Raw genomic sequence first — 24,478 nt, 5'->3', positions numbered from 1 at the left:
GACAAATGAAGAGGAACCATATGGTATGTAATGGGAAAGGGTAGCTTAAATGGGCAAATTGTGGCAAACAATAGCGAAAAAGGGCAAATATGTGCTACAAAAAGAGGCAAAAAAAAAAAAAAAAAGTGGTATTTATTGGGCAAAAGTGAGCTTTTTGGCATGAAAAGTGGCCAAAAATTTCAAGAAAGGACAAAAATTGGATAAAAGTGTGAAAAAAAACTTACAAAAATTGATTAAAAGAAATCGGAAAATAAGGATATTTATTGGCAAACAGTGGCTAAAGTCTGAATTTACACACACGCACACACACAAAAACAAATAAAAATAATAATTATAAATATATATATTAAAGATATAAACGTGAAACACACCATTTACAATAACTGTGCATGTTTTCTCTTGATTAATTAAATATTCATATTGAAAATGTTTTCATCCACATTTATGCATATTTATATTTATTCTATTTATTGTTCTATTCTATATAATTATATTGTGTTGTTTGCACATTGTGTTCTTTGGTTTTAATATTTTTGTGACTGACTAGTAAAGCCAGGAAAGTAGAAAATTCTTTGCACTGAAACTTTTACATTTTATTTTAACTTTTGATTTGCACTGTTTTGCACTGCCTTTGGATTTTGCACCATAGTTGTCGTGGTTTCCACAGGATATTTGCACTACACCTGTAGGTGTTATATTGTATTGGTGTATTATTCTAAATTTTAAAATAGGTTGTATTTTTTCCAATGGTTTGTTGTGTCACAGACGTGCATTGTTTTGTCTTGATATGCAAAACAAATAAAGATGTGTACACACTGTGTATAGACTTTTAACAAAACAATTACTTGTTGGGAGGCAGAAAAGTCCACTCTTACCTAGGCTCAGAATGACCTATAGAATGACCTGCTGATAATGTAGAGGACTGGTCTGGACTATTTTTGGTCCCAGTCCATGCCTGACTGTCGCTGTTTGAGGTATTTGGAAAAGGCTGTGGCTATTGATACGGAAACGTCTGCATAGACCTGAACTCTATTCATACGTAGTGCCCCTCATTGGCCAGTTTAGGTGACGTGATAGGTGCACCACGTGACTTAAAGTTCCGTCAGTTTTATTTTAGCTTATATTTATTTTTAGATACCCCATTTTAGGGATTTTATTTTTAAAGGACACTGTGAAAACACAGGCACATTACGCTTATGTAGATACATTTCCGTATCAATAGACACTTCCTTTGGAAAAAGCTCCAAAACTATGTTTGTACAAATATTTTTAACCATCTACACATTTTTTATGTTCATAATACATAGTTATATCGTTTTGTTGCGTTATGGATGTCTTAAGGACACAAGTGGGCCGCGCCCCGCGTGTTGCCCACCCTGTTTGAGGAGGACCAGTAGTGTGTAGCGATGTGCTTCAACACCGTTAATATCAGTGTTCATAGAGGGGTCTCTCCGACGTCTCACAGCTCTGGGTCACGAAGCTACACGCAATGGGATTAAACGTTTGTTGTTTTTTTTTTACTTGTATTGACCTTTTGATAAATTATATTCTTTAATGTTGCTAAGGGTAACGGCTGGGTGTATTATCTCAGTTTAATGCGAGGCTAACGCCACTGTGTGTGTGATGCTGAAAGGAAGCAGAGCAGCTAACAGGCTAACCATGGCTTTCATCCCCGGTGCGTGTCGCCTCTAGTGCGGGAACACACGAACAGGAGCACATGAAGAAGCATGGCAAGTACCGGGAGTGTCTTCTTTTTTATTTTTTTATTATACCGTTTCTCAGGCTTGTTTACCGAGTAGCTTCAGTAAAGGGTTAGCTTGCTTTCCACACGGAGTGACGGTGTTCAGTGAGTGATGCTGCCCGGCCACACAGCCCTCTGATCCGGATGAGGACACATCACCACCAGCACCAGCAGCAGAAGTTTAATGTGGGAACATAAACATGAAAAACTGTGAGTATCAGCAAATCGACCTACTGGCACTCCCGACGGCCACCCCGACCCCAGCGCCTCTCCATGGGGGCGACACGGTCCAAAGGAGGGAGCCGAGAAAAGCCCGGAGGAAGTGGGAAGTTTTCCCCGGGAAGAACCGCTTCTACTGCGGGGGGAGGATCATCGTGGCTCGGCAGAGCGGCGTCCTTCCTCTCACCCTGGGGCTCATCCTCATCACAAGTGGACTATTCTTCACGTTTGAGTGAGTCCATGTGTATAAAAACATCTGGAAATCAACTCAGTTACTGTCACCATTCAATTGTTTGAATTGAAACTGGTGTTTTACATATAGAAAAAGAAGTGTAGAGCTGATCTACTGATATGAAATATAGTCTGGTCCAAGCAATTATTATTATTATTATTATTATTATTATTATTATTATTATTATTATTTTAAAGTTTTTGACTGAAGCAATAGAGCTGGGCGATATGGACCAAAACTAGGGATAGACCGATTATGGAGTTTTTTTTTTTTTAGGGCCGATAACAATTTTTTTCCATCAGCCTTACCCCATGACCCATATGGACTGCTATTATTATTTGGAGCCGATACTACTTTTGCTCCCTCAATTTACATCATCAAAATTACACAATGATATCAAACGGTACGAGTCTCAATTTTTTTAAAGGAGCATTTATTGAAATGAACAAAGGTGAGGTAGAACAAGAACAAGTAAAGAATATTTAACAGATATTAAAAACAGGTGATGTAGAACAAGTAAAAAATATTGAACAAATATTAAATAATGTGGATCGGCAAACACAACACCCCTCATTGACCGATGCCGATGCACGTAAAAACCGCAAATATTGGCCGGCCAATGTATCGGTCTATCACTAACCAAAACTCATATCTCGATATTTTATAAAAATGTTGATATACGATATAAATCTTTATATTTTTAACTCAATAAAATCTGATGCAAAATGCCACACAGGCACATTTATTAACAAACAGCTGCACCGCCTCCCGGTGGAGAGTGTTGTATCGTGGTGCCGGGTGGGCCTGTGCTGGCCCTGGTGCGGGCATGGGCCTCCCCCCTGCTCGGCCGCTCCCCTTGGTGGCGGGGTGGCGTTGCTCCGGGCCGGCGGGTGGCGGGGGTCGCCCCCTGGGGCGCCGGGGGATGGGGTTGGTGCCTGGCTGTGCCCGGGGGTGGGGGGTGTCGCCGTGCTCCGCGGGGCCGGCGCGGTCTGGGGGGTGCCGTGGGGGGGGGTCTCCGGCTGTGCTGTTCCGGGGCCCGCAGTGCCACTTGCCCGTCTGCGCCATCTACCCTCTCGCGTGGCCCGCCACGCGGACGGGCCCGGCTCACACTGGACAGGCCTCCTACATGTTCACTTCACCCCACTCCCAGCTGGTCTGGCTCACTCACAAAATGCACCACACACCGATACCCAACCCTTGGGGGGCTGGATGGTGGGGCTGGGGGTGGAGGGGGCCGCCACCTGTGTTACTATGTAGTGGCGTGGGGGCGGCCCTCCCACCTCTAGTTGCCCTACTAATCCCTCCAATTTTAATCGCATCTCAACATGCCACCCCCCGGAGGGTGTATCATCATTTACACCCTCCGGCCTATTACACCACATACACATAAATCCACAGAGGCTGGAGGGGGAGCACCGCTCCCCTCCATCCCCCTTCTTTTAATTACACCCCATACATTCACCAAACACACACATTCACACAGGAGATCGGGAAGTGCCTGTCCATTGGGGAATGGAGAGGCACCATAACAGGGTGGTGGGTTGGTACACATATTTGGGCCTCTCCGGTGGGGACCTGGCCCCTCTGTTGGTGGCTGGGCCACTGCATAGAGTAAAAGTACATCAAGATGGTGCGGTCGGGCGTGCCGGTGGGTCTCGGGGGGGCTTTGCCGGGGTCTCTCCTTGCGGGGTCTTTCCGGGCTGTGTTGGCCGGGTGGGGCGCGGGGGTGCCTCTCCCCCTTGGGTGTGGCTTGGTGCTTGCTTTGTCTCCTGGTGGCCTTGGGGGCGGGCCCCACGGTGTGCGGGCCCGGGGCGGCCTGCCTCGCCGGTTTGGGGGGTGGGTGTGCTGGGGGGGTGCTGGTGTCCTTACCGGGGTTGGGGCAGGGTTGTTTGGCGCCTCGGGATGATGCTGTTTACTGGGGGGGCGGCGTTAGCTGTTCCGGTGGTTGAGGTTGCTTTCGGCCGCCTGGTGGGTATGTCCTGCCATCTGCGGACTGGTGGGTGGGTCCGGGGCATCTTTGGCTGGGGGCTGCTGTCCCGCGCTGGATGTGTGCCGTTGGAGTGCCTCAGTCCCCGCGGTGGGGGTCGCCGGTTGCTCGCGGGCCGGCGGGGGGCGCTGCCCCGTGGCTTGCGCTGTCCGGGGGGCGGCGGGCCCTGGGCTGCTGGCCTTGTGCCGTCTGGGGCTGTGCGGTCCTGCTGGGCTGTGGCCGGCACCTGGGCTGGGGTGGGGGGCGCGTCCCGGGGGGCTTGGCCCGGGGGCTTGCCCTTGGGGGGTCCTGGTCCCTGGGGTTGCTCCTGGGGCCCGGGGTGCTTGACCGGCTGGCCGGGCCGGTCCTGGCGGGGGTCTTCTGGGGCGGGTGGCGCGTGCCGCGCCCTTGCATACCTTCTGGTGCGGCCCCTGCTTGGGCAATCCCCCGTGAGGCAGGGTGTCGGGGCCAGATTAGGGGGCGACATCCCGGCGGGGCGTTCGGGGGGCTGCTTGGCCGTGGGGTGGTCGCCGGGGGCCCCTAGATCTCTCGCTCTTTCTGCTGGCCTGACTGCTTCTTCGGGCCCGGGGGCGGCTCATGGGTTTTGCAGTAGCGGCTCTTGGAATCACATTTGTCATGGACGCACTGGCCTCGGGCTGTGGGATAACACTCATACTGGGCTCAACCATAGACACGTTGTTCCCAAATACCTGTTTTATGTAACTTCCACTCACTTCCTCCTCTGCTCACAGCCACCACCATTATTCCTAAGCCGCACACTGGTCACCAGACTGGCTTGATAACACAACAATAAGCACAATATACACAACCACAATTTCACATCACATCACTTGAAACTTATTGACTATTCCCCACCCATTCGTTTTCCTATCTTGTATCCCTCCTCCCTGTTAACTCCCCCCCCCACCCCCCTCACCCTGGTGTAACACTGCCCTCTCTTTTTTACATCCTCCCTTTAATAAAGTATTTACCCTTCCCTAGGGAGGGCTGGTGATGGTCACAATTATGCAATGAAATAAATTCATTTATTTAATTGCAATAATAAAATATGCATTGCTGTTAAAAGATTGCACTTCTTGTAGTGTTAACCTTCAACAGCATGTGCAGACAAGGTGAAAAAAAAAAAAAGAAAAGAAAAAAAAACAAAAAAAAAAAAAAAAAACAAACAGCTGCACAATATGCAACACTTTTGGCTTTTTCTCATACACAGTATAAGGTACAGCATGTGTGAGTGAGTTCTGTAGTGTGGCTTGTTCGCTTTTCAGGGTGTTCTGAGAAGTAACAAAAGCACCATCTCCTAAAACTAATATTTTAATACAAAATAAGCTATGAACTATATATTTCAGAAATATGGGAAAATTGTAACAAACGACACTGTTTAACTATACTCTATGAATAATATTAAATACTTTTTTGATGTGGTTGTACTGTGATTGTATAAATAAAAACAAGTAAAAATAATATAGATATACTGTATTTCGATATAGGCGATATTGTCATTTTCCATATCGCCAAAATAGAAAACTCGATATATCTTGAATCGCGATATATTACCCAGTCCTATTAAGCACTGTATAAAACGTTGAGTGAATACCAGGGTTGGGGTCAATTACATTTTCAGTCACAATTACATTTTCAGTTACCCCCGTTCAATTGCAATTCAGCTACAATTACAGTGACCGGCATTTTTTCCAATTACAATTCAATTACAATTATTTTTTATCCTCAGAAAGTCAATTATAATTATGTTCTCAATTACTAAAGTTCAATTACAATTAATCACAATTACTGAGCCTGAAATAAATAACCTAATAAAAGTTAACCTTCTTCTTGTGTTAGCTTTCTGTTAGCATCTCTTAGGATAGCGGGTCCTAAATCAACTGTAAAATACACTAAAAACAAATATTAATCATCTAATTTCTTTACTATCTATTGATTACCTTGTTAGGCTTCATAATCAGTGACAATATAGGTTTTAATATTTTTGGTGTTGGCGTCTGAGCCTTTGTTGTGTCGTCATGCCCCTCAATTTAAATTATTTTTAAATGGTAAAATGTGGGAAAGCTTAATATGAAACTTATATTGATAATTATAGAACTTGTAGAACTGTAACATGGTTCCCCAATTTTGCGTTAAATTATATTTGACAATTTTAATTGGCAATTACATTTACAATGTCAATTATTAGAATGCAATTTAATCAATTTAATCATGATGATCACAGATTTTTTTTAATCAATTACACAATTATAATTAACCCCAACCCTAATGATTAGTCATCAGTCTGTAATTATAACACAGCATTTTTGAATGCTGTTAGTATTTATTTGATGACGTTTTCTACAATATTCCTGTTTCTGATCAGTTTTAGAGGAATGTGCAGAGGTGTAAAGAGTACTGATATTTCCTTGCATACAGTAAACATCTCATGTATAAACATAAAAAGGAAGACCAAATATTGCACATTTGGAACTTGATTTATTTTCCACAAAGGCATCTGTATAAAACAAAAAGGTTTGTCAGAATGTAAAATAATTTTTTAAAATAAAATAACACCTATGAATTCAATTTAAAAAAAAAAAGAAATCTCAGTATAGCATAATGGAAACTTTATTGTAATTGCATTTCAATGCAATGACATCTTGTTGGCAGCAGTCAGTCATCATACAGCAGAAAGATTCAAATACATGGTCATAAATAGAAGTAAAAAATAATAAATATAGACATAGTTACATTTATGAACTCTAAAACTGAGAAAATAACCAGCATTCAATGTTGTTTTGGCGTTGTGCATTATGTTTAATCTGATTGGGCGGCTAATATGATGTGATGCATTTGATTGTTGTTTGGTCATTTCATTTTTTGTAGTTTCACAATGTCCGTTGATCATTTTGAAACAAAAAAAAAAAAATAGTATTGGTTGGGTGTAGAGATGTGAAAAATTACTTCTCTTAAAATGTACTTAAATCCAAGTTAAAATACTGATTTAGAAATATACTCAAAAAAAAATTACAAGTACCCAAAAAAGCAACTCTATTACAGTGATGTGAGTACTTGTAATCCATTACTTTCACATGTGGGAATGCGTAACAGCCCTGCTTCAAACACCATCTCTGCCTTTGCTGTGTGAATATTCAGGCTTGGTGATGAAAACAAGATTCCCTCTGTGGAAGTGAAATGTATGTCCCGTCCTCTGGGATTAGAATGGTGGTGATTGAAACCGCTGGCTGTTAATTAAAAGCAGATCCTTCTCTGGGTTTTAGAAAAAGACTTAGTTATTAGAGCCCCGCCCCTATCTCAGCTGTGTCTCTCTTCTATGCTTGTAGCTGCCCATTCCTTGTCAAGCACCTGACCTGCTGCATCCCTGTCATTGGAGGAGTCCTGTTTGTGTTTGTGATCATCACACTTCTCCAGACCAGCTTCACAGACCCTGGCATCCTGCCCAGGGCCACACAGGACGAGGCTGCAGACATCGAGAAACAGATCGGTAAGTTTAAAAGTAGGGATGTCCCAATACAACTTTTTCATTTCCGATATAATACTGATATTGCAGCATTGCGTATCAGCCGCTACCGATATTGATCCGATATCAGCATGAATCATACATACTTTTATTACTTTTTTTTTCTTTAATAAATAAATAATAATGACTTATTTTGTAGTGTGTAATGTTAGAAAAGACTTGATCAAGCGATGTCACTCAAACAGAGAACAATAGTCAGCAACAGTAGGTATGAGAAAAACTGACCCTTTTATTATTAACCATTTGGTTACATAAATGTTAACCTTCAACATAATATCTACAGTATTCTACAATAATAATAACAATAATTGAATAAAATAAATAAAAAATGAATTGGGGGAAAAAAATAAAAATCATAAATTTGGAAATTTGAATCCGATATCTGATATGCGTTTTCAGGCTAATATCGGACCGATATCGTATCGGGACACCTCTTATTCATGGTCCAATATTATGCTATTTTTCACCCATCTCCATTTGTTCTAAGAACCCCAACAACATAGTATTTGAGGTTTATTTTCCCAAACTCGCCTGTTTTCTGGAGTTTAATTGCGCGTTCACACCAAACGCGCTGAAAGCGTCAAAAGCGGCAGGTCTACATTCACAATACATGGTGGATGTGCTTTTAGGGAACGTTGAAGGTTCCACTGCGCGTCCTGTGTGGCGCGTTTTTAAGCTTTTCACGTGGCGGGCACTTTTGACTTGCGTCCGGTGCCTCAAAATCTCATTTTAACATATCGCCATATTATTGCAAATGCAATTAATCCTTCAGCCATAGTCGAATGCACGTTGCACTGAACGTACAAACGGTTGATAAATGAGGGCCATTATGTTTCCTCTTTAGGATCAGTAAAGAACAAACATTTCCATCACATAACTTCTTATAATTTTTGCAAATAATCAGTGTGCCTGTCCTCTCCATCAGGCTTCAGGCTCTTTCTGTTAATGATGAAGTGATGAACTTTACTGGCACAAGCCTCTGTATTTATTTCCCTTAGCTGCACGCTTTACTCCTGGAAACAGCCTGGTTTTATATTAAACTGATGCTGTAAACAAATATACCTTTTAATCGCCCGTCTTAAAGGAACTCACTCCACACCTCCTTGTTGTCCTCATACTACATGTCCACTATAAGCTAAAGGAGCCACAAAGGAAGTAAAATAGAACAATAAAATAGGATTTTAATGCTTTGATTTAAATAAATAAAATATTCTATTAATGGAATGAAACATCCCCCCACTAGGTTTTTAATGGATTTAGCCGAAGCTGAGTTTCTTATAAATACATTTGTCTATGTTGGCAAAAATGTAGCTTTTGGCTGACTTAAGTTTTAGCTTTTTTTTAGATTCATCTTTACTGGAAACACTTTCTCCGCTCACCACGAGGCTTCCATTATAAGGCGACCTGACTTTCTAAAGTTGGTTTTTAAGCACCTGGAAACTCCCACACAGGGACAAAATTTAGACATCAGTGATGTAAGATGTTCATGTTATTCAACATCACGACTGTTTGCTGAGCTATTTTTTCTATTTTGAAGTCAGTGATGCTGAACTCAACACTTTCCCAAACTCTTTTTTTTTTACACCTAACGTCTTGGTATGTAACAGAGATGCTTGCAGGTTGATAATCCTGTCCCAAAAGCTTATATCGTTTTATTAATGTAAATAAAATTGATCTGACTCATTGTTTTGAAGCTCCTTACCCTGGTAGCAGGTAAGGAGTAGCGATGTCGTGGGACGGATTTCTTCAGGCTGTGATTGAAGTTGCTTCTTAAAGGAGAATATTGCAGGATTTGTGAAAAAAATAAACATAGATTTTAAATCTTTTAATGCTAATGGTTGATGAAGCGTTCAAAAGCAAAAAGAATGAGCCCACACACGTCTCCCTATTGCCTTGAACAGGCCGTGTGATGCATTTTTAGGGCTCTACACTAACTTTTCCAGTGGTGGCACTGGTGCGACTAACTTTCTCAGTTGGTCACACCAGCACAGAGTTTGGTTGCATCTTTTTTTCTTTTCTTTGTTTGAGCAGGGGTGGGGCTGTACAGCATAGCCATGCATGCTAATGAATAGTTGACTTAACTGGCGTATCGTAGTTTTGTATGAAGTAAAGATTGACAATGACTCGAGATATATTTGCTAAATGTTTTAATGTTTTAAAATGGTAAATGGACTTGATTTATATAGCGCTTTCTTCCCACACTGAAGCAGTCTCAAAGCGCTTTACATATCAGCTCATTCACCCAATCACTCACACATTCACACACCAGTGGGACAGGACTGCCATGCAAGGTGCTAGTCAACCACTGGGAGCAACTTCGGGTTCAGTGTCTTGCCCAAGGACACTTCGACACATACTCAGGTACTGGGATCGAACCCCCAACCTCTCGATCAGAAGACGACCCACTACCACCTGAGCCACGGTCAATATTAAGTTTTTCTGCAACAAACAGTGGCTGAAATAACAGGTCATTTATTTTATATCATTTTAAAAGACGTAACAGTTTTTTTTTAAATAACAGCAAAGCATAACAGGTTACATGTATTCAGTTTTTTATTTTGCAGGAAGGCTGTACTTGAATTACCTTAACAGTAGCATAACCAACTTAGCATCTGCATTGTTTCACCCCATGGAATTAAATTCAGAGGGTCCAGCTCTTATAGTGGGGTCTCCTAACCCTCTTCCCCTGGTCAGGGGTCTGCAACCTTTACTCTACAAGGAACCATTTAACCTCATCTCACCAGGATTAAAATCCTCCTGGAGCCAAAAAATACCTTCTCAATGAAGACAATACAGTGTATTAAATTCTATACAGTTAAAATTATATAGAATAATGTTTGATTTAATTTGATTTATATTGATCATGTAAATGGCAACTCAAAACAATTTAAAATAAAATAAAATAAAATAAATTGACATCAAGAAAGAAAACAGTATCTTGCATCTTCAAATTCTTACACGTCTCAGTTTACATGAACCCAATGTTATATAGAAAACATTTTTTTTAGTTGATGTATTTGAAAGGATACAAAAAGTAACTTGAACTTGATAACACATGATCATGTGTTCAACTCATGCCTAAATGAATATTTAACCTGCACATTGGTGGTTAAATGAATCTGTTCCCACACAATTAAAATCTCTATTTTCTTACAGAATAGTGTTTTTGTTGGTTTAATTATCTTACCAGGGATTTAAAACTTAAGGTTAGTCACAGGTGCAGGAAAGTTGATGGTCTGTAGATGTTGCAGGTGGTGAAGAAGGAAGGTGCTGAGTCATTGGTGTTTATACTCTGAGCATTCACCGTTGCATTACCCACAGCCAAGTTGCTTGAGCGCGCACCGTCTCCTCACCCGAGAGAGAGAGGTGCACTCTGTGGGACGTGACGAAGCGTTCAGCCGCTCCGTCCAAAATAATGTCACCCATACGCACTCGCACGGATGTGACCAGATAAAATTTTCACTCGCACACACTGAAAATATACTCGCATACGCGACCGTTTTGGTCGCAGTCTTGAGCCCTGCATTTTGCAATTCCGGGCCCAAATTTCCCGTGTAGTTCTGTAGACGTGACGTCAAATGACACTGATGCGCATTCTCGATGGCTTGGAGAGGCGTCCACTCAGCCGGAAATAAAGAAGAACACGGCTTGGAGGCTGAAAGAAGACAAGCACGGTGGACCAAACTACTGTTTGGTTTCACGGAGGCATTCTGAGGCATGCGCAGAGGTTTTGCAGTAAACGATCACATGAATGGCAAATATATAAATAACTGTGTCACAGTTGTACGTGAGATGTATCGTTCAGTTTCGTTCCACCAAACGGGGCACTACTTTTTCTTTTGCTCAATATGTTCAACGTTAATAAAAGGTATCCAAGCAAAAAGTCATATTTCTTAATAAATTAGTATTTTATTTTGCAAAATGTAAAATATTACCCATATGTGGTTGTAGTTGATTGTGGAAGGTCTTAATATAGCATGATATCAGACCTTTAATGGAATCCTATCAGATGCGTTGCGGTTTCGGAGCAGTTACGGAAGCGGTGGAAATTGGGGGTATCAGCCGTCACTACTGAGTCCTATTTTTAGATCCTTCCCTATGCTGCTTTAAGTGAGGGCAGAGTAGGAGAAGTTTGTCCAATGTTCTGTCCTCTATCGCTAACTCCTCCTCCTAAGCAGACCACAGCAGACACAATGGTACTTTGCCTGTTTCCTCTGAATGTCCTGCATTCCAAATATTCCATTCTGTCCTTTTTAAGACAGCAATGGAAGCACAAGCTACCGACCGCCACCGCGCACCAAGGAGGTCCTCATCAACCAACAGGTGGTCAAACTCAAGTACTGCTTCACCTGCAAGATGTTCAGGCCTCCACGCACCTCCCACTGCAGCCTGTGTGACAACTGTGTGGGTGAGCCACACACACACACACACACACACACACACACACACACACCAAAGCCTTGACATTTACCAGCCATAAATAATAGAAGAAGGCTTCACAGGGGGTACAGCACGTGTGGCCCTCATGACCCCACACTAAAGGTTTGACTGTCCCCTTGTCCTCTGAGTGTCTATCTTTGTGTTTTTATCCTTTCAGAGCGGTTTGATCACCACTGTCCTTGGGTGGGTAACTGTGTCGGGAAACGCAACTATCGTTTCTTTTACACTTTCATCGTGTCGCTCTCCTTCCTGACGGCGTTCATCTTTGGCTGTGTGACCACACATCTAGCACTGAGTAAGTGATTTCCCACTGATCAGGAATCAAACTGACACACGTCTTCTGAAAGCATTCCTCACACTCGCAGAACTTTACACACAAATCTAAAAAAAACACATAATTGTCAAAACCCCTCAATTCTCCTGCAAAATGAAACTTCACAATTCAAAACAATGTTATTTCTTCTCAAAATGGTTTTGTTTTCAAATCACACACATGAACCATAATATGAATAGACTTTTATAAGAACCACTATGAGGAATGGAAAACATTTCTGTGTTGTGAAATATTTTAGAATATTGTTTTTATACTCAGAAAACACAAATACATGGCAATATACATATTTTATCTTTCCAACAAAAGCAATGTACACACTATACAGCCCATCCAACACAAAGCATGCAGTATTTTACACACCAAACAGAAAAATGTACTGCATACAGTTCCAGTGAAAAAAAAAAAATACTAATGAACTTAATGGTCCTCATTTAACAACCTTGCGTGAAACCGGGTACCGATCTGAGTGCACATCTATGACAGGACCAACGTGTCATTTATGAAAGGTTCATATCTGACCAATCCCAGCGTAAAAATGATCCGGTGTTGATAAATGCGGCAGCTGAATTTGATCATCATTGGCCACAGTTACATGATGTTTTTTAGTTCGGAATTAGTTATTCCAAATTAAATCAATTGGGAATTAAACTGTTCTGCTTTGTGTTTACATGGTAATAGTAATTCCCAAACTGAGGTTTACATGGTAAACTGGTTTATTCGGCTTTGGTTAATTCCGCTTTATTGTCTGGGGGTTGGGAAGGCTCTGATTGGACAGGGGGAGAACATGACGTACACGTCTATCACGTCTATCGGGAAAAACACACAACAAACCTTCTGTTGTCAGCTGTAACACAGAAGACCACACATGAGAACTGTTTTCACCTTTATTTTGATTGTAGTTTTGAAGCAGCAGCTGGACATTAACACACTTTGGTCCACGGAGTGGAAGAGAGATACGACCTAATCACCAGTAAATAAATCCCAGTAAAACTCAGAAAAACAATAACCAGGAATAAATAGTTGCTTCCTGGTAAAGATAGTAGCTCTAACAACCATTACAATGATAAACTTGGTGATATTACAGCCTGTGCAACAGTATGGAGACGCATTTACTCTGTCTCCGTGTGAACAGGCTTCACCCGTCCGATGAAGCTGTTTCGTTTTCTGATCTCCGTGTGTGTAATAAGTTCATGTTTATGCCTCTGTCCATCCCCTTTTTTCATTATATCCATGTCTTTTAAGGCTTTTATTAAATAGTGTCGGCTCTATTCCCAGCGCGTCCTCGCCGCAAGTCGCACATGCGCAGAACAACTGGAATTAAATTAAAGCGGAATTAAGTGTTGTTAACTGTTTACAAGAAAGAGGAATTATTTGATTCAGAATAAACCAGCCACCTAATTTGGAATTAAATTAGCATGAGGAATTAGGTTTTTACAAGGTCAGGTTAAAGAGGAATTAACTTTTTTCTGCTTTAAAGAGAAATTAAAGTTCCCATGTAAACGTGGCCATTAACATGTTAAGCCCTCAAATATTACAGGTTCAGAGGCCCCGCCCACTGAAGCCAAACAAACACTGTCAAAGGAATAAACGTTTCCGAGATGAAAATCATCCTCACAGCTGAGGTGAAGAAAAACAAACGTGCTTTTCGTTAGTGTGAAAACTGGAATTTGAGGAACTCATTTAAACGCTGTGTGGAAGAGAATAATGGAGGCAGTGAACAGCGTTTCCGTATTTGAACGAACTCAGGCTTGAAGTGTGTGTGTGTGTGTGTGTGTGTGTGTGTGTGTGTGTGTGTGTGTGTGTGTGCGTGTGCGTGTGTGCGTGTGTGTAATAGTTTTCTCCTTCAGTGAAGATTGACATTGACAGTGATCCTGTTTCTTCTCTTTGTAATTATTTGCCCTGTTTTGGAGAACATTCTCTCTGAGGGGACTGATGTTGCTACAATGCAGGCTCCATGTGTACGATATGGGTAAACTGAAGCCTGCACTTCTCTGGAAATGGGGCTCTGCAACGTTCCAGTCCGTTTTGCGCTGTGGTCCCTGCTCTCTATTCAGTGTTGCCAACTCCTCAGTAAGGAAAGTAGCTACTGGCTGTCCCAAAAGGTGCTAGAAGTGGCTAAATAACGTCATTGCCTAATTTGATTAATTTGTCATTTGCATGTAATTGTAATGGACGCTGCAGGAGAAGAATAACCTCATGGGAGAGACGAAAAGTTAGTAAAAAAACACCTTAAACATGTTTAGAACTACAAACATATTGTAGAATGTTTGTAGAATACATATTGTCTTCTGTTGATTCTTGTTTTTTATTTTCTTTATTTTGTTATTGAAAGAGGTCATTACGTTTAAAAATAACTTCACTAATCAATCGATCTTTATTTGTATAGCGCCAATTTATAACACATGTTATCGCAAGACACTTCACAGAAAGCAGGTGAAAGACCTACGGTTTGTTATCTAATTACTATATGACTTTGATGCTTTAGACCAGACGTAGGCAACTATTATCACAGTGGGGCCATAAAAATGTGTTTCTTTGATCGGAGGGCCACATGATCAACATTCATGTCAGCGTTTAGAATAATCACCAATCTGATCATTAATACAGGAAAGAACAAAATGTTTTTATAGCAATTTTGTGTTTTTCTGTCATTCTGTGTATGTTTGTTGTTGTCTTACTCGTTGTGAGACATTTTGTGCATTTCTGCTGTCCTTTTGTGTATTTTTCGCGTGAGACTTCAGAGCTTTGCATTAAACTCCATCCATGCGCTCCGTACATATCAGGAAGAAGGCAGGTCTGACTGAACTCTGACCTTACGTTACCATGGTTACCATGACTCTTAAAGGGACAGTCATCAGAAGGCGATCGTTACAGCGCGTGGGTGTGTCTATGTGTGCGAGTGCGTGCGTGTGCGTGTTAATAGTGGCAACTGTTTATATATTCTGTATCTGATAAATTCACAATTGTCAGTAATAATAAATAAATAATTGATAGTTAATTATAATAATTGAAAAAAAAACTGTACAGCACTTTGTTCAGCTGAAGTTGTTTTTAAAATGTTCACAAATGCACATAATTTAATTTATAAATGATGATATTGTTCTCTACACCTCTGTTAATAAAGGTCCCTGTGTGACATTTGGTTTGAGTTACATGTTACATGGTCATTGTGTCTGCAGTACCAGTATTTGTCATGTTAATAAGACTTATTGTTATTGCACTTAAACTATAAAACAATGTCCTTATTGTAGGAAAAATTTTGTGTTTTGGTGATGCTTTTTCCATCTTTTTCAGGAGCTCAGGGTGGGAAAGGTCTCGTGTTTGCTCTTCAGGAAAGCCCTGGCAGATATCTTTTTCTTGTAGAAATGGATTAAACTTGGCTCTTCCCACAGAGCTGTCCTTCCCAGCGTGTTCCTATAGAACAGTGCTTCTCAAATGATTTTGGTTCAAGTTGCGCGTTTATCTTATTTCTGAATCCACGTCCCCACTTTTGTCCGAACAACAGTATTAAAAAACAACTATAGAGCGTAATGATGGAATGAACGAGTGATACACATTTAAAATAATCTCATTTTGTAAAGAATTTTTGGTGACCCCCCCAAGACATTTTTTACTAGAATTAGTTTTTGATTTTGTTTATTTATTTATTTTTACCGCATTTTAGTTGAGCTCGATTCACAAAGTCACAAAGAGATATAGTTGTTTGAGATTGTGTTGTTTTAATAATAATAATAATAAAAAAAGAATAATTAAAAAAAATTAAAAAATCTATTTGAATTTTTTAGAAATTTCAGGCGACCCCACATGGTGTCCTGAACCCAAGGTTGAAAAACAATTTAGTTGTTCCTGAATCGATTTACAGTATTTCCCTAGTTTTTTTTTTTCATGCCTGGGGGACCAAGACTGACACTTTATTTGTTATATTTTTCTATCTCACTCTCTCACCCCTGTAGTGCCACCGCGTACCCCCATTTGAGAAACACTGCTATAGAGCGTCACACTTTATTACAGTTTACTGATTCTAACAGCACTTCTCACATTAGTTTGACATGGTTATTTGATTGCTTGGGTTACAGTAATATAACCAAATTCACATGTTGTATCTATTAAATGTATTCACCTTTAAGTTTTATGGGTGAAAAGAAGAAAAAAAAAGTTTCTACAAAAACAGTTGAATGGAAATTAAAGACTTAAAACAAGTGAGTGCAGATTATTCCCAACTTTAAAATTAAAGGTGAATTAGTGATCCAACGACTGAATGAGTTCATTCTGCTGATAGAAATTCTAATTAAAAGCACTGTATTCTATTTTCTTTCTACACCATTCCTTGACATAACGTTTACTGCTGTGGAGCTGGTAATCTGCTTCTTCTCAGTCTGGTCCATCTTGGGCCTCTCTGGCTTCCATACTTACCTCGTGGCGTCCAATCTGACGACTAATGAGGACGTAAGTGCTGCTTTAAGTTAGGTGTAGCCAGGGTTGGGGTCAATTACATTTTACATTGTAATACATGTTACAGTTACGTATTGAATTATCCATGTTCAATTGTAATTCAATTACAATTACAGTGACCTGCATTTTTTCCAATTACAATTATTTTTTATCCTCATAGTCAATTACAGTTACATTCTCAATTCACACTGAAACAAATAACTTAATGAAAGTTAACCTTCCTCTTGTGTTAGCTTTCTGTTAGCATCTCCAAGGATAACAGGTCCTAAATCAGCTGTAAAATACACTAAAAACAAATATCTATCATCTAATTTCTTTCTTATTTATTTAGTACCTTGTTAGGCTTCATAATCAATGAAAATATAGGTTTTAATATTATTGGTGTGGGCATCAGTTTTATTTAATGGTAAGATGTGGAAAAGCTTGATATGAAACATATTATAATAATTGTTAACTACATCTATGTAGAACTGTAACATGGTTCCCCAGCTTTCTTTAAGTTATAATTGACAATTTTTATAGAATTTTAATGGCAATTACAATTACACATTCAATTATCTCAACTCAATTACAGTTGAATTACGATTACGACAGCAACAGATGAAAAAAAACTACGATTCCAATTATAATTTACCCCAACCCTGGTGTTAGCTGTGCCTTAATAATAAAAGTGTTAGCACTTGTTTTATGTTGAAGATCATCTATGTTTGTTATTTAACACCAGCATCATTAGTTTGTTGCTGCAAAGCCTAAAATGTGTGTTTTGATTTGGTATTTTCTTTCAGATCAAGGGCTCGTGGTCAGGAAAGGGTGGAGAAGGCGTCACCAACCCGTACAGTCATAGAAATATTATCATCAACTGTTGTTCAGTGCTGTGTGCACCGATGCCTCCCAGGTCAGTCATGGATCCACCATAGTACGAGATCTGCATCAACACCACAACACTCAACGTGTACCGTAAAATTTAATAAGGCTAACATAACTGTTATGTTAGTTATTTCAAAAATATTTTGATAAATGCTTATACTTTTTCATAATTTTTTAGCAACTGTATGATGGTTGAAGGTTTGAATTATTTGTTCATTAAAAGTGGTATACTCTAATTATTTTTCATTACTTGTAAGTTGTAACTGATGGCTTAGCCTATTCAAAAAAACTAAATAAAAATGCCTTTAAGCTTAAAGGTTTTCCTAGTTTTGCCAGTATGGATTTGATAGACTAAGACTGAAATGAGCTATAAAAAATACAAACAAAAAAAAAAACATTAAAATAATTCATTCAGTCTGTTTGACAGGCATTTTGTAACTGTCACAGCCTTACTAACAGATGGCTGCAGTTATTGTTAAAAGTCACAGAGAGAACAGATTTTTTTCTGCTCGAATCAACATTAATCATTCAAATTAATGAAATTAAAAATAAATGAATTTCATTTCTTACAAGCTATATTTTCCTTTCCTCATATCTGTCCATCTTTTCTTGACTTTATCTGATGTTCATTCGGTTTTACCCACAGCAGTCGCTGTCTCACAGACAGTTCCCACATTCTGCTTCTTCTGCTTATATTCAGTTTGTTTACTGGGATTTAAGACTATGTTCATTCAACTTCTCCACACTCTCCATGTTGAGCAGCAAAGCTCATTTAAATAGAGCGCTTTCCACCACATTTGCACCTGTTGTCATCTGCATCGGTAATCTTAGTTATACACTCGCAACAGGAAAACCAAATCTGTGTACCCTTTGTTTTTTGGTTATTTTGTTTTAAAATTAAATAAAAATAATAAATATACTGTCACGATGGGGTTTTATTTTGGAGGGCAGGGGGAGAACATGACGTCTTGGCCTCACTCCCAGCAGCCTTCTCCTGCAGATTGGTCTCCAAAATAAAACCCCATCGTGACATAAACAGTGTGGTTATTTGTTTTATTGACTTAAAACCAAAACAGAAATACAGAAAAATCAAAAATCAGATAAGCAGCGTTTTTCGGTTTTGAAATTTAATCTTATACTGTTCGTGTGATATTTTGATATTTACGGGAAAACTATGGATGGGAGCTTCATCTTTTAATCCCACCACACAGAGTGGACTAGACGGGGGCGGGGGGCGGACTTTTACTCCTGGACAGAAAAAGGAGCAACGCATAAATCACGTTACTGATGAATTGAAACATTAATAATACATAAATAAATCAAAACAAAAAAATTGATGTTACGTAAAACATGCACATGATGAGATTAAAGGAACCATAGGTGGTGTAATGAAACTACTGGTGCTCTTTGTTTCTTGTGATCAACTTCTGGCTGTGTTTTTTACTGCCCTCAAAAAAAAAAAATCCAAAAACGCTGTAATTGTTTTTGCAAAAGTGTCAAATCTTAGAAGTTCGAACATCTATTGTTCCTAACACCAGCCTCACAGTGGATAGTCAGTCACCAGATTATCTGGATACTATTTGGACCATAACACTGTTCAGTAAAGTTGGCGGATATTCACAGATTCAGACTTCCAGCATCAATAACTTTAACGAAACATCATCAACACACAAATTACACCTCTTTGCCATCAGTGTGAGGTGGGCAACATGCTACAAGATCCTTTTTACCAAATGCAGCAGAGTAAAAGTCCGCCCCCATCTGTGGGTCCCTTCTGTGTGGTGAGCTTAAAACATGAAGCTCTCGTCCTAGTTTCACTGTAAAAATATAGACTTTTCTTTATTTCTGTTCTGGTTTTAAGTTGGTAAAATAAAATAACCACACTGCTTATTTGTTATTTTGATTTGGTTTTAAAACGGAATAACATGCGTACAAAAAAAACATGCATACAATCTATTTAAGTGCGCACCCAATTTAGCATTTTTTTATTCATGATTTGTTTTAGTTTTTACTTTATTTTTACGTGTTTGAAATAAACTAAACAAAAGTAAAAAAGAGAGAGAAGAAAGCAATGTAAAAAAAAGAAAAAAAAAGGGGGTGGGGGGGGGGGCAGCGAGTCTGACAGAGTTCCATTATTTTTCCCATTGAAGTGTTGATTCAAGCTGAAAATGTAGGTGATCAATGCTTTCACTTATCAGCCTGTTTAATGTGCATCTTGTGCACTTCCTTCAAATTTGTAAATTGAATTAAAATAATAGCTTCATGAAAATAATCATGGACCTGGTCAGTGAGTGGTGTATCTCGTAAATGTACCTTTTCACAGTGAAAACTCATACTGTCCTTTTCACACTTGGAAATCTCGCTTGTCCCATCAATAATAATATACATTTTATTTATTTGCGCTTTTCAAAACTTTACATTTGTTAAAACAATTACACAAGTCAAAAAAAGAAACTAACAATAATAAAGGTTAATACAGGAAAAAAATACATACGTAACAATCACCAGTTAAAAGCTTGGGAGAAGGTATGTGGAAGCAGAGGAGGTCTGTCACTTCAATACTGCTTCTGTCATCGGTTTTACAAAAGTGCTTGGATATGTGCATCCGAACTCCGCCCGCTGGAGACCCAGGAAGTTGGTGTTTTTGTGCACTAGGGGTCACCTGTGTGGAAGCAAGGGGACTGCCTTTGCCGATTAGAATAATCTAAGGTTTTAATCTAAGGTTCAGACATCTAACAGTTATATACTCTCATATAAGAAGGGATAAACAAAGTCAAGTAAAATACATTAAAATTAAAAATAATTCTGATGACTAAAACAAAGACTAAATCTCTGTACTTCTGTTACATGTGTGATATGAGCTGCAACACTTAATACACATGACGCTGCAGGAGAAGCCTGTGTAAAAAAATGAATGCATGCATTTTTGACCCATTAAGACTTTTGTTGGATTTCTCCAGCTTGATCGACAGACGGGGTTTTCTGCCAGAGGACGAGTCGGCACAGACTGGCTGTGCTGAAATTGAGCTGCCCACTCTGGCCACAAAGAGTGAGATGAACGTGGTAGGAAGGTCTTCATGTCTTCATGGACTTCTAGGGACGTCTTTTGAAACATTTGACCTAAAATGGGCTTAAAAGCATACAAACAGAGTTGTTATTTTCTAATAATAATAAGTCACTTTACTTGTGGCAGGGTTTGGTCCATATTTCTACATTTGTGACTTCAAATTTCAAATTAACCATCTTTAGAAAGAAATTTCACTGAAACATTGTGACATGTTTTTAAGTGTCACAGATTTGGTATATGGGTCGTGAACGGTTAAAAAACTCAAAGTTGAACTTTGAAAAAATATTACAGAATGGTTTAATTGCACAAATAAGTTACATTATTTAAAGTTGCTAGAGGCTAGTAAAATAGGAATATGATGATTTCCTGTGAAACGTAATAAAAATGAAACAATTGCATAAATAAGGGGAAATAAATTATTGCATGTTGAAAGTTAAAGAGAAAACGTAGTATTTAATAAGTGCTTTTTAAACTGGTAGCCCTATTGACTATTCACTAGCTTTGACGTATCTCTCCATTTCAGAAAGTTTGGTGACCCCTGTTCTAGATTGACTATTGCTTACTGACACCTATTTATAGAACTTTTGTTCTTGTTTCCCCTTTTATGGCCTTTATATTGTGTATTTTATAGGACCTGTTGTTAGTTAAAAAACAAGATAAACAGTCTTTTATTATTAATAATAATAATAATAATAATAATAATAATAATAATAATAATAATAAATTTTATTGAAAGACGCCTTTCAAGGTAGCCAAGGTCACCGTACAAAAAAACGGGTTAAAAATAGTAGAAAACAACCCAAAATCCAAAGACAAAATAAGGTGGACAATAATGGAAATTTTGAAGAGTAACTAAACCCCAAACCCACTTTTTTCTGCTGAATACATGTGTATTTGAGTAAAAGTATTTTAATTTTGTGTTTTGAGTTTTAAAATGTCAGAGTTATTGCCCTCTAATGGTTGAACACCAGCTATTACGTGTTAATTTTGCTATTGGCTCAGACAGATTGTTTGGATTCTTGCGCATCACCAACTTTCACTGTTGGCCCCGCCCCGCCTATAAAAAGTGACAGGAGGGAGGATTTTTTCCTCCAATCACAGCGCGACAATGTTCTCTGAGCAGCTTGCTCCACTGCTCAGCTGTGGTGATGTTTTTGACTCTGTGCTTCTATAAAGAGCAGATTCTGCGCTAATCAGCTGGTCCATTAAGCTATGTGTGTATGTACAGACACATAGTGTGTGTATTCCCGTCTGTCTCTGTGTGTGCACAAACGTGCGTGTAGTTATTGCGTCTTTCTGTGTGTGTGTAAGCAGCGTTCAGGCTGCTTAGTAGGGCTGTAGTAAAACAAGGAAATGGTTGGTCGACCAAGACTATGGCACACGTAGCGATTAGTCGACCAAAAAAGAAAAAAAAAGAGAATAATTGAGCAGGTGCAGAGGACGACGAGGAGAAAGAAAAAGAGAGACACATTTTGTTTTGGCTTTTTGTGGTGACGCTTGGCTTTTAAACACAGACCATTTATGATATGAACCTTATTCAAGCTTTGACCAGAACCCGACAAAGGAAAAGTGAAACCTGCAAGTCCGACAGACATTAGGTATTTATATCAGAGCCCAACCTAAAACAGACAGTTAAAACCTATTTTTTCCTCATACATACGGCGCCAGAGACAGCAGTGAATCTATTTACATAATCCACGTATCAAATATAAGGATAATCCATGTTCTTGTGCAGAAAAAGAATTGATTCAATAGTGGATGCTTGTGCTTCAAGCCTGTCTTAATCTGATCAGAGCAGTCTGTGACAGTGCAACACTTTTTTTTTTTTTGCAGCCAGCTGTTGTTGGACATAGAATCATGTTTAGCCATTAAATAAATTATATTTTATATTTAATCCTTATCACCTATATAAGTGCATTGCATTTTTTTTTAAACTGTATTCAAACACCATTGTTGGTCAACCAATGAAATTCTTGGTTTATCACGACGGCATCGACCAATTAGTCGACTAAACGACAACAGTTGGCAGCCCTACTGTTTAGTGATAGTGTCTGTAGTGTTGTGTGTATGTGGGTGCACATTGTAGTTGACCACAGACGTCAGTGCAGCGCTGTGACTGGGCGTGTCTTACTGCTACAGCAATAACGCCCACAATCAAGGCAGTTTTTGAATTTCCCCCCTAGTGACAGGTCAGCAGAAATCAGGGGTTTAGTTACTCTTTAAATCAAGCTCCCTTGAAGTCATCGTTTTTACTCCACAAACTAAACTAAACTAATTTAATCTGTAAGTGCAGTTTAGAAAACCTCTGATTATCTTTAAATAACTTCCGTTAGCACATCATCGGCTCCACTGAGGTGAATCAACACTGGTGCAGTAAGTGCTGTCACATTCACTGAGATGTGTTTTCCATACGTCTCTGTCTCTGTTCCCACAGTGCACTCAAGGAACTAAAGACCTGCTAGAGTCCGCTGCTCTCTCCCCCCTCCTGTCCACCTCGTGTCCTCAGGGGAAACCTCACAGCGCAGACAGCAGCTTCACGGCTAAACCCAACACATCACCAGAGCTCCCCCCCCAGCGCCCCAAAGCACACCCCACCGTAAAGACCTCCACCCCGCGTCGCACCAAAACTCAGTCCAGGAAATGCAAACGAGCCGCGCTGCACGTTCCCACCCCCGTTTACGAAGACCCGCTGACCCCCAGCTCTCCTGAAGCAGGGCCGGAGTCCAAAACTCACTGACTCACCTGGAATGATGACGTTCTCCTCGTCCAACACTCATTTTGACACTTGCATGCTGTGAGTTTTGACCCAATGATGCAAAAGATATTTTCTTACGGTTTATCAGAGAGTTTTGGGCTCTGCTCTCTGTATATGACAATCAAACATGCTGGTTCAAACTATCTGCACTGCTGACCTCAGCAATCAGGCAGATCGAATGATTGGAGGTGCAACCATGAGACAGGAACCTAACAAGAAAACTGAAGATGTAAAAAGAATTGCAACAATAACACCAAAAATAAACACATTTATCAGCATGTCACTACGCCAAAAAAAAAGGAAGTGATGAAAAAAATAGAGATTGGTTTGTCTATAGTGTGCATCGTGAGTTTTCTACACGCTCAGATATTGTCAACCTGAAAAGGCCAGAGTGGGAGGTTGGATGTAAAGATCTACATCTTGTTTATTTCTTGCCTCGTTTCTAGAAACACAAGTATTTGTCTCAGTTTTTTTTATCACATTAGGTTAAGCCCCTCCTCTTTTTGTACATTACCTCACACTAAATGTTACCACACACATCGAACGGCTGCGACTATTATTAAGAGCCGATATTTTTGGCTGCCCCTCCTTTCAATGCCTTATTATACACAACAGATTGATCTTCTCCTGCAACTTCAACACTTTTACATTTTATTTAGTTTTTTCCCTAAAACTGACATGGGCAACTGGCGGCCCAGGGGCCACATGTCTAATTTTGTCTCTGTCTAATTTTGTGCGGCCCCCAAAACGAACACAAAATGACTAGAAGAACACAAAAAGAACCAACACATTACAGAATAGCTCCAAAGACACACAAACTGTCAAAAAAGTTACACAAAATGACAGGAGAATACAGAAAAC

The 24,478-nt window shown here is 39.7% G+C and overlaps 1 protein-coding gene across 1 annotated transcript; it reads left to right on the top strand.

Moving 5' to 3' along the window:
• Positions 1–1,432: 1,432 nt before the first annotated feature.
• LOC114472626 (palmitoyltransferase ZDHHC18-like) lies at positions 1,433–24,357 on the top strand. Its single transcript, XM_028461939.1, has 9 exons — positions 1,433–2,192; positions 7,506–7,666; positions 11,961–12,110; positions 12,300–12,437; positions 15,771–15,822; positions 16,820–16,922; positions 17,714–17,823; positions 20,756–20,858; positions 23,297–24,357. Exons 1-9 carry the CDS (start codon positions 1,942–1,944, stop codon positions 23,597–23,599), a joined length of 1,371 nt encoding a protein of 456 aa, XP_028317740.1. The 5' UTR covers positions 1,433–1,941; the 3' UTR covers positions 23,600–24,357.
• The last annotated feature ends 121 nt before the right edge of the window (positions 24,358–24,478 follow it).

This window comes from Gouania willdenowi, chromosome 11 (genome assembly GCF_900634775.1).
Source record: "Gouania willdenowi chromosome 11, fGouWil2.1, whole genome shotgun sequence".
Lineage (NCBI taxonomy): Eukaryota > Metazoa > Chordata > Actinopteri > Blenniiformes > Gobiesocidae > Gouania > Gouania willdenowi.
The sequence above is the reverse complement of the archived record's forward strand: the minus strand, read 5'-3'. Positions and strand labels throughout refer to the sequence as shown.

Excerpts from the sequence above, each read along its gene's own strand:
- LOC114472626 (XM_028461939.1), top strand. The coding sequence starts at position 1,942 with ATGAAAAACTGTGAGTATCAGCAAATCGACCTACTGGCACTCCCGACG. Across the intron at positions 12,111-12,299 it reads CCTGTGTGACAACTGTGTGG|AGCGGTTTGATCACCACTGT; the intron begins GTGAGCCACACA and ends TTATCCTTTCAG. Across the intron at positions 20,859-23,296 it reads CAAAGAGTGAGATGAACGTG|TGCACTCAAGGAACTAAAGA; the intron begins GTAGGAAGGTCT and ends CTGTTCCCACAG.